This window comes from Oryza sativa, chromosome 5 (genome assembly GCF_034140825.1).
Source record: "Oryza sativa Japonica Group chromosome 5, ASM3414082v1".
Taxonomy (NCBI): Eukaryota; Viridiplantae; Streptophyta; class Magnoliopsida; order Poales; family Poaceae; genus Oryza; species Oryza sativa.
In genome coordinates, this window is record NC_089039.1 from 13,449,722 (window position 1) to 13,460,796 (window position 11,075).

The 11,075-nt window shown below is 43.7% G+C and overlaps 1 protein-coding gene and 1 long non-coding RNA gene across 2 annotated transcripts; both read right to left on the reverse strand.

The window, feature by feature from the left end:
* Positions 1-1,028: 1,028 nt before the first annotated feature.
* LOC136356602 (uncharacterized) lies at positions 1,029-1,752 on the reverse strand. The gene is made up of 2 exons (XR_010741611.1): positions 1,634-1,752; positions 1,029-1,546 (listed from the first exon to the last, which is right to left on the reverse strand). It is a non-coding gene; the product is annotated as an uncharacterized lncRNA (long non-coding RNA).
* Positions 1,753-1,758: 6 nt separating this feature from the next.
* On the reverse strand, positions 1,759-10,766 carry LOC4338341 (uncharacterized). Its single transcript, XM_015781946.3, has 7 exons — positions 9,973-10,766; positions 9,117-9,172; positions 8,329-8,438; positions 8,054-8,213; positions 7,876-7,968; positions 5,942-6,073; positions 1,759-2,234 (listed from the first exon to the last, which is right to left on the reverse strand). The coding sequence occupies exons 1-7, from the start codon at positions 10,736-10,738 to the stop codon at positions 2,217-2,219; spliced, it is 1,335 nt and encodes a 444-aa protein (XP_015637432.1). The 5' UTR covers positions 10,739-10,766; the 3' UTR covers positions 1,759-2,216.
* Positions 10,767-11,075: the final 309 nt, after the last annotated feature.

Consider the following 11,075-nt stretch of genomic DNA (forward strand, 5'->3'; position numbering starts at 1 on the left):
TCGTGCATTTTTTTAAAAAAATAAACTCTCGTGCAATTTATATTTAGGTCTGTTGGATATATTTTTCACCATTGATTTGTCATCGGACGGTTGCGGGAGTGTGCGAATACGTGGCATGCTTCTCCAGCCGATAATACGAACGGAGCACAGCGCATGTGCCACGTGGCCCAATGAGAGGTCCGGGATTGGACCCAGAAATCGTATATAAAGATTGCCAAATCTTTACTGCTACTCAAGCTAGATTCACTGCGGTTGCTTCAGGCAAGTTGATGCACAGAACAAACTTTCTGGCCTTTGGATACGTACGCTTCACCCACAATCTAGCACATATCTACCCGTCCAAGATTTGACGGCGCTGGCCGCCGCAACCATGCCGGATATCCCCTATAAATACGCAGCCATCTCAGTGATCCAGTGCACTCACCACCACTGCAAGCTAGACAGCAAGCAAGCCATCGAGCGAGCTCACTCTTCTTGAACTCTTAGCTCGTCGATCACTTTGCTCTCTGTAGCTTGCTGCAATGGCTTGCACTCAGGAGGTTGCTTTCGGCGTGAATCTGATCGGCAACGGCGCCGGCGCCGGCGCCGTCGACAAGCTCCTCCTCATCCTCCGCCGCCGCTGCCTCACGCTACTGGGAGGAGGAGCAGCTCGAAGCGGAGCTCACCAAGGTGCACAGCCTCATCGCCGCCGAGATGGCTGTAGGGTGGAGCGTGTGGCCCGTCGGCGACGCGCGGCAGCACGTCGGCGCCGAGCTCGCCGCCGTGCTAGAGTCCTGAGGCCTGACGGAGGAGGTTGCGGCGGCGCTGAACTGCCGCTCGCTCGCCGCCCGCATCCACCCCTGCGCCGCACCCGCTGAGAAGAGGAGAGGCCTGGCCGCCTAGATGGTTTGGCTCGTGAGCCTAACGAGCTAGCTCGAGCTTTCAAACGAGCCGAACCGAGCCAGCTCGCTATTCACCCCTAAGTACACCCATGCAAACGTCACATTCCGACCTCGCCCAAAAGTGGGCATGGCAGGCCATAGTGTAAATTTTGTTTTGAAAACTCATGTATTTTATTGATTATAGATAACTAAGTACATATCACATGAGTTATCCCTAGTGGAGAGTCAACTGCAAGTACAAGCAGTTTTGCATAAAGGCCCCTTGAAGATTGTCAAATTGACATAAGCTCATGAAAATTGCTATGGACTTCTAAAGAAACTAGAAAAAACAACCAAGTCCTTCTCTTTTCCACTAGGTTGCAACTTGCAAGCTTGATCATGACGAGGACGGTGATGAAGAAACTATGAGTAGCTACAGATGAAAGTGCAAGGAAGCATACCCAAAAGAGACCTCCACTTGAAGGTTGAGGCTTCCATTGTAAAACAATAAAAACTCTCAGCTTCTCTCCTAGGCTTGCATCCAAGGTTGCCTCGCCGGAGATGAACAAAATGCCCGGCGCAACCGTTTGTGAAGCAAACTTGCTTTACTTCCAGTCGGGGAGCGTTCATGGCAAAACCCAAAGACCACTCCATGGATGGATTTGGCCAGAATCCATGGAAAAGAACTGGGACAAGAGAAACACGATGCTGATGAACTACACAAAAGCACCAAAGAAGAAGAGAAAACAATTAGGGTACGGGAAGAACTATACCCCCTTCCCCATTGCCGGCAACCGGAACCACCGGAATTGATAAAGGAAAGGGGCCGGACGGAGAGGGACCTCCTTTATCGCCTGGAGAGAGGACACCGACAGGGACAGAAAGTCCCCTCAGGCCGTACTGTAAAATGGATCGCAATTTTCAACCTTGAAGGACAATGGCAACTTGGCAAGTACTATCTGCGAGTTTAAAGAAACATCTCGTACCACGACCAAGCACCTTTGTGCTTCTGCACTGCAAAATCTTACAAAAAGAAGCTGCTCAATGCAACATCTTACATCCTGTGAAACTGTCAAATGTGTAAGCTAATGTTGTATCAAAATCGGATGCCACGGAGAACAAATGATGTGTCGGTATCATTCTTTCTTGGGGACAACATGTTCCGCCTGGAACTGTTCCTGTGGTTTGCTTCGCTCCTGAATCAGCATCTTCTGGAGACCTGATGGCTGAGGATGCCAAAATCTCCCACTACCAATCTTTTTTGGTGGCTTCGAGACTCCGAATAGAGTTGTCGCAATTAGAAGTTGGAACTAGAAAAATATGGACAGAATGAGTCCTCCAGCAGCATCTGCATTCTCATTGATCTGGTAAGCTCTGCATGAAAAAACAACCAGATAAATAGCCCTTCTAGAAAATAGAGAAACGTGTTCAAGTAAAACAACAGGAATAGGATTCTTGTGAGCAAAGGTAGGACTCTGGTGAGCCAATTAAAGAGCATATGTAGCGTAAGTTCATGATTGTTGATAACTCTAGCTTGACTGCCCATTAACCTATAAAAAAAAATAAGGAGATGCTGTTCCTCCTGACTCCTGCAAACTCTCTGTTATGAATAGCTTGTGTATTGAATAATAGCCCTAAGGAGGCAAATATATAGGGCTACAAGAGGCCAAAATATGTATAGAGATAAACTATACATGTAAAGGACTCTATTTCTTAACATCCTCCCTTAAATGCAAAGCGTATGCAATAGCATTGCAATTGAAAGAGATTACACTAAGTACTAAAACTTAGACAATATAAAGCTAATACATCCAACTCTGTAAAATGTCGTCGAAGCGTGAATCCTTGAAGACCTGTCGAATGAAGCCGAAGATAAAGTCGTGACAATGGCAATGAAAAGTATCCTTGGTCAAGAGCAGCAAGCAAAAGCGGCGAAGAGCAGCAAGATGACAAAGAAAAATGATCCACTAAAGCTACAAAAAGACCTAGATGATCTTGTTGCATAAAAAACGACAAGGAGATTAACCAAACAATAAAATTGGCTAACACTGGAGGAAGACAGCAGATGACAGGAGTATGTGGACGCACAGGGCAAATATGAACTCAAACAGAAAATAGAATGAGGACACAACGGAAGAAAATTCAAAGATAAAAAGATTTGAGTATGTGGACACAGCAGAAACAAAAGAAATTGGAACCATCAAAAATCATCAGGCAACGAGGAATAGAGCCTGACAAAATACGTGGAAGGTGGATTTTCTTTTTCATTATCCTGATCGATCTAGCAGAGATGACAGACATGTAAAGCAGTGCAAACCAAAAGGCGAGGAGCAGCAGATCAAAAAGGTGCACCCTAACCAGAGAAGACAACAGCCCTACACATCCTAATCGATCTGCTCAAAGCAGCAAACTAGGAATGGAAGCAACAAAACCAGGAACCAGCGGAGGAAGCAGCGACGCTGGTTTGATGAGAAAGTGACGCAGAGACAGCAGCGACGCACGACAGCCATACACGGTGGAGAAGCACAGCGGCGATGTCAGAGACCTGGCGGCAAGGATGAGCGGCCAATAATGGGAAGAGCCATCGACGACGAGAGGAAAAAACGAAAATGGGGCCACCCCCAAGAGATCAATCTCCTGGGGGCAGCACGGATCAGATGCTCTGATACCTTGTTATGAATATAGCTTGTAATAATAGCCCTAAGGCAACATATAGAACTAAAAAGAGGCCCAAATATGTAAAGAGATAAACTATAGTACTATACATGTAAAGGACTCTATATTCCTTAACACTCTCTTGCTACTATTTGTTCTTGATATGTAATTGGATCAATCTATGCTGGTTTAGTTCATCCAAAGATTGTTGAGCACACCCTATATATCTGGAAAACATATGTGCAGATCTACATACTTCATATACCCTTTAACTACCCTAGGAACTCTTCAGCCAAATAGTTGAGTAGCATACTTGCATTTGCCACAAAGTTACTTAAATATAACTAATATGCCACAAAGTAAGTGTGAATTTGCTCCTTTGCCACATTGGATGCTAAACCAGGAATATGACGAATGAGTTTATGCTCTGGAGGCTAGGGTGCACAGGACAGCATCTGGAGTTGACGCACAAGGTAGTGGCTAGCTAGGCCACAGCCATGGCCAGAATGGATGAGTGAGGGGAGATGATTGGTGCAAAATTTTCATTCCATGGTGTTAAAGAGCAAATTTTCACCGGACATTTTGTGTTATTTTAGCAATGACAATGAACTGTGGAAAATGTGAGCATGCCACTCTCTTATATGGCAAAGTAACAATTTTCTCTTCAAATAATTACTATTTTAATAGGAATAAATTCACTTTTAGCAGCCCAGATCATCCCATATTCTAATTTTCACCTCCAATTTGGAAACCATTTACTACATCCTCCAAATATCAAACCCAGTCTCTCTTCCCGAAAAGAAAAAAAAATCCAGTCAGATTGGATAACATCATAAGGTCAATAAGCTCCAGTTCTGTCAATTATGCCATGGTGGTAGCCATATGGCATCCTAGCCAACCGACCATAAACGGAAGAACATCGTGACTTCGGTAGCAAAGTCAAGGCATGCGGTTAGCTTATGTAAATACACTGTCCACTGCATCCAACATCCGTCCTGAGTTGCTGCTTTCTTGGCTTGCCTAAGTGTAGCCCAGTTCGGCCCAACAGCACAGCACATGACAGCATGGAGGGAAAAGACAAAGTTCATAGCAATGGTGCAGAGAGAACAGAAATCATTGCTCAGTTTTGGCACCGGTTAAAACAAAATAATTGTGTAGCTTATTCATCAATCATGAAACGAGGTCACAAATTCTTGAGCATAGCATGTACCTATATTTTTAGCAATGTACAAAACAACTACTCAAAATGGCATATTCATTTTCTTAAAAAAAACATATTCATTTTGGGGATGTTTCACTTTATGGAAATGAACCTTTGTTTTGTACTGGATGGTGTTATATTACCATTTTAGTAGTACTTCAATACTGCACTTCTGCTTGCAGTATAAAGTATCGCAGTTGGTTCCCGTACATAGCATTAAGTAGCAAGCAACAGCAAAGGTCATCTTAGTAATGAGTCTTTTGGCTTGCTTGCTACAATGGATGTATATTTAGGTAAGCTAAAAATGCAGCAATTCAGGATGGATGTTGGATGCAGTGGACAAATATTTGAAGCCCAACTGCACACTATGAGTTTGCTACCAAAGTCAAGAGGATCCGTTTCCCTCACAGAAGCCCACAAAGCCCACTGGAAGGAGCCTTGCCCTAGACCGGGGAAGTGTCCACAGGCATAAGCATTGCTGCCTTGGAAGTTGGAACTTGGGAAAGGAGAAATGGGGTGTGGAAATTATAGGCATTTATTGTCCATTTCACTTTCGGTTGCTGATTGAGCATGTTTGTTGTATTCAGATGCCACATAGTTGAAAACCAGGTGTGTTAAAAGGTGGGTTTGTTTGATCTGGTTTAAGAATTGAGGACAAAACTTAAACAGTTTTTTTATTATTATTATTTTTTGTTATTGCGGGGAAGAAAAGTTTTGAAGTTGAGGGTGATAGGTATACTTTCAAAAGAGTTAAGGGACCCAAAGTAAACTTTTTCCTTGAAGTATTGGCGTTATGTATCCTGACGTCATCTGCTTATTAATGTATAAATGTCGCTTATCTTATGTATCCTCACGCATTTGGTTAGTTTGTTAGGCTTTATTAGATAAGGTTGTTCGGAGGTTTGTTAGGAGCCAGCTCTATACAAGGAGTGGCATGGCAGTCAATTGGAATCAATCAAGAAAGAAATTAAACCCTATCGCTAGCCTCCCCCTTCTCTGTTCCTCAACCCGGCTCCAGGGTGGCGAGGCTAGACCTCATCATCCCGTTGAAGGCCCACTCCCCACCCATAACAATTAGTTGTATCAGGGAGCTTTAATTTGCCCTAAACAGACAAACAACAGCACACTTTACACTCAGGTGTAGAATTTTCACTTTATTGAGCTATAATATAGCAGATATATTGTTCTACTCCAAAATAAATCATGGGTCATGGCTATTACTTACCAGGCCAAGAGCTTCTGCAGCAGTTCTGATATTACCAGCAGTACAGATGCTCCTATATAGAGATAAGAGATGAACCCTTTCCGCAACTTGTAAATTCTTCTTAAGTCCACCAGCAACCATTTCCATTTCCGCCTGTAGGGGACAAAGAAACAAAAAGTTGCATAAATATGTTTCCATTAAGAGGATAATATGCAGAAATAACATTGAAAATTGCGAAAAATATAAAACCTGTTTTTTTTGTTATATTAAGGTTATTTGCATGCATATGCATACAGCACAAAAAATGGTCTCATTCACTCAAAAAAATTCAGTTAGAATCTGTTCATATAATAGCAATGACAATCTCAGAAGCATATATATCTTTCTGAAAGTAAATTTCACAAATCACAGGTTTTGAGGCACACATATCACAAAACCACAGGTTATACATTTTATTTCACAATACAACAGACTGGGGGGCAAATTGTAACACAGAACCCACTTCCACCAATTCCCGTCAACTAACAGGTGGTGGTGGTCCCTGTTCATTAGCCCCAAAGCCCCCACTTTCTTCCCCATTCCTACCTGTGGCAGCATGGTGAGAGCTAAGGTGTCATGTGAAGTGAGGTCGAACACAGGGTGGTTGCACGGCAGGAAATTGGGAGCTGGACAGCTTCATCAACGACATGGCATCTGCAGATTGCCCAAGCTCAAGCCTCTCCCATCAATTCTCATGTTGGACTACTATCTGGTGAATTTGCCCCGTGAGCTCTACCTCCATTCCAAGAAAGCACTACTGCCAGCGCCGCCGATGACTTCCTTACTGCTCTCGTCCTCCTCGCTGTCGCTGTGCATCAAGGAATGACTCCATTGCTTGCCTCACTGCTCTGAAGATTAGGAAGAGGGTGTCTTTGTAACTGATTTTTTTTTCCTTGCAAATGACAACAGTTGATTTAATTCCCCTAAAAATGTGATAGCTAATTCATATATAATGGTTGATTGCTCAATGATTCGCTTCTTGTTGGTTTTCCTGGAGAAATTCCATAAATTGCCTTTTTGGGAGTTCATATTGCACGAGCTGCTAGCTCTGTATACCAGTTGCTGTCGGGGCTAATTTCTTGCTGCTGATGTTTGCAGTGATGGAGAAGGGCAAGTGTGCATAGTGGCAGGTGGCAGAAGAGAGGGAGGGGGAGGAAGGAAGAGGAGCGATGCGCTGACCACCACCTGCTGTTTGCTCAGATCCGATCTGCTAGAAAGGAACGTGAGAAAGGGATGAGGAAGAAAAAGGTGAAGCTGAGAGGTACGGCCCATGTTTACAGCTGACAGAAATAGGGGTTTTGTTATACTCATGCCTCAACAGCTGGGGTTTTATTAAAAAAAAATTATAGAACCCTGTGGTTTTGTGAAATTTACTCTATAAAATAAGCTCAGTTATGCTCAGGTAGACAGATATGACTGAGGGAAATAACATTATGACACAACTGATCATGAAACTAGCACAAAAAAAAGGCTAAGCTTCATGCTAGAGACAAATAACCAGTAAGAACAAAGATAACTGTGTAGTACCCAGGTTGAATTAAATTTCTAAAGCATTCACTAAAAAAAACTACTGGTATTATGCACAGGGATGGAACATGCTAAAACATACACCAGACTCAGAAAACAACTGTAGTAAATCGCTTGGCTTTCTATGTCTACTCTTCCAAAAAGGAAAGTTGGCCTTGGTGTTAATACTTGGCTACATTGGAGTTTGGATATATATCAATATGCTGTCAGAATGTAAACAAATTCACAACATAAAATTTTGACCCTATCATGTAAAGGCATTGGGACAACAGAAAACTTGTAAAGGCATCAAGACAAGTTATACAACTAAGGGTTATACGTGTCTGAAAATGTAAGCAGAAAAATAGTAATGCTCAAAACCAAGTTGAAAACAAAAACCAAATACATACAGAATTTTCCTCTGGAGGGAACATGTTATGAATTCTACAAATCTTTGAGAGCTCATCTAGAGCCTCTGACCGTTTTCCTTGCATCTCTAGTGCCTGCATGCGGTGAACACATAACATCAGCATGACCATGAGATGGGTAAAAACACAATCAGGTTTGAAAATCGAGGTAAATCCGTACCCAGCATTGCAAGAACAAAGAACGTGTGCGAGCAGCAACTGATGCACAAACAAGTGTGGCAGCACGGAATTTATCCAATCCAATATTGCTAGCAAGACCAGCAAGAAAATTCCTTGGATTCTCCCCACTGATTTGTGCTGCTCCAATGTCTTGTGCTGCTCTTTATTAAGCAGAAATTATCAGCACAGTGCAGATCAATGGAGATGATAATAAAATCAATAGTAAAACAAAAGGAGGTAATAGCAACAAAGGTTGAAGCAAAAACAAAAATACACCTGCTGCAATCATCCAGAACAAAGTTTATTGCCGCCCTATAGAAAGAATCACGAGCATTCTCTGTGTCAAAAGAGACCTTTACACCTGATATCTTGCATAATTGCCTTAGCTACATTCAAAAGAAAGATATAATTAGGCAAGAGTGGAAAGCCCTATCATTAGATAAACTGTAGCAATATTCAAATAACATCTCTGGTGCACCTAAGATTGGATAACTTTGGAGTGTTCTGCCAAAAATATCTTAAATCATCCGTTTAACAACATTTAGAACAGAATAGCCAAGGATCTTAAGATCATGCCTATAAACCATATTACTAGAATATTCAGGGTTCATTTATTGACATGTTAATGCCTAACATTTGTATCATTCCATAAATTCATACAACAGATCAGGGTTGTGATGCTTTCTCCAAAGCTCGAAAGTTCTATAACAGTAGGGAACAAAACAAGAATAAATTGCATTAATAGCCATCATATTCCGATGGTTCAGATATGTCACTGATCTCAGAAACGAGGTAAGTCCACAAATTTCTGTTAGTGCCCCAAGCAAGATAATTCATTTTGTTGGCTGAATAGGTGCTTAAGTGGAACTACATGCTGCCATGACAAACAACATCCACGCAAGAGTCAGGATAAGATGGATGACCTAAAATAGTCTGGTTCTAATCCATAGAACATAGTATGAAGAGGATGCCAATGCCTCTCAATTGCAAGCATAGAAATTATACAGAAATGAAATATCATAACACTATATCCTCTATGGACTACAGGTAAAATGAATACTAACTTGAATTGCATCATCATATTTGTAATCCTTCCCCGTGATTCTATTATCAATGATTGCTGGCACAAGGAAATATTGAAAGGTCTGAGAAATGAAGCAGCAAGTTTCTCATGAATATGGTGAAAGATGGTATAAATTACCTGCCAACAAAAAAGGTAAGATTATTAGGTATTTACTATTTTGTATAACCTACCACATAAAACCATATTTGTTCAAAAGACAGGGGAAAGAGGTATTGTAGGAGATTATTCAAATGATCATAACAAATCTTAAGGATGAATATTTTCTATTTGGATCATCATACTAACGATGAGTGTTCTTATATTCTATAAAATGCCAAAAAATAAGCTAGTAGCTAAAAACAAACTATTGCCAAACTTCACATATGACAATACAATAGCAGAAGAATTCACATTTCCATTTTGATAGAAATCTTAGAATTGGTTAGGCTCGATGCCATAAAACAATAAAGATTGACTTTTGAAGATTATACCACGATTTGGTCTTGAATCGGTACTGAAGCATAGCAATTGGAAAAGTTATTACTAACAAGCTCTCATGACCTGATCCATTCTCATATTTCTGAAAATTCAAAGACTATGCTCCTAATAATGATGAATTGAATGGGATCCAAAACAAAACCTTTTTGCAGTTTTTGCATTGTTATCATCTATTAGTAACTTAGCATGAGTGATGATCATAACAAATAAAAAGATGTTAACACCACCCTCAGTATCCCAAATGTTACCACCACAAATGAATTATGGATTTGTTCTCAGTTTCCCATATGTTACGCGTATTTAATTTTCAACCAAGGTGCATCCAATGAAAGACTAGCTAATATAAAACAGGCATTCACCTCGGACCAATCTATTCGCTAATCTCGCCCACTTTTCCATCCCTGGCCCCTGATCCACCACCACCTCCTCTCTCAATTCCGGCCACCATTCCGGAAGCCTTGCCTTTGGTTCCCTCCTCTTGACCTCTCTTGCCGGCTCAGGCACACGGCTGACTGGAGCCGCCACCGGGGACGACGACACAGCGACCACCACCTCCTTGCCACCCAGGCTGCGGTCCCTCCTCCGCACTACGGCCGCGCCTTCCCCTCCGCGCCACCCCAGGCCCCGCCGCTGCCAGGCGCGGACGGCCCACCCCAGCAGCGCCCACGCCGCGGCGGAGAGCGCGAGCGACCAGAGGAGCGCGGCGGCGGCGAAGCGCAGGGACGAGCGGCGGAAGGTGAGGACGACGCGGTCCCCGCCGACGACGCGGGCGGAGTAGCGGAGGTCGCGGTAGGCCTCGTCGGCCTCGGCGGCGAGGCGGTGAAGGCGCAGCTCCGCCCGGCGATGGAGGCGCCAGAGCTCCGCCTCGAGGGCATCGATGCCGCCGCCGCCGCCGCCGTCGTCGCGGGCGGCGGAGGTGGTGGGAGCGGCCGGGACGGAGGCGCGCCTCCCGCGGGGGCGGTCGCTGCTAGGGTTTACGCCGCGGAAGCGGCGCGCGGCGAACGCCACGGTGGACGCGGCCCGGTGGGCGCGGGGGAGTTGGTAGCGAGAGAGCAATGGGAGGGATGGCGAGAAGGTAGCGGCGGTCACGGAGGTCGCCGGCGCGGTGGCAGCGACGGCGGCCATGGCATGAGCTTGCGAGAGCAGGGGGGCCAAAGATTGAGATGACGTGGCACAGGTCAAAAGATTACTCGTTACATGGTTAGTCGTGTCTCGTGTGCAAACACATTTAACATGGTTAATCATACTTAGAGGAAGTTTAATAGTGTAGCCCATTGCTTACTCCAATTTCTTCCACATCATCTTCATCAAACTTAAGAGGCAAATATAGTACAATAAATGGGCTATAATCATGATGCATCATATATTTATTTTATTCCGCATGATCGTGATGCTGCATCGATCATCCTATCCTCCCGGCTCCCGCAACTCTCATATGCTTGGGCCCACAATTTCTCGGAAC

Coding starts and splice junctions, on each gene's coding strand:
- LOC4338341 (XM_015781946.3), bottom strand. CDS start 10,738: ATGGCCGCCGTCGCTGCCACCGCGCCGGCGACCTCCGTGACCGCCGCT. Junction 9,173..9,972: donor AGCGAATAGATTGGTCCGAG/GTGAATGCCTGT, acceptor TCCTTGTGCCAG/CAATCATTGATAATAGAATC. Junction 6,074..7,875: donor TCCCTCCAGAGGAAAATTCT/GTATGTATTTGG, acceptor TGTCCCCTACAG/GCGGAAATGGAAATGGTTGC.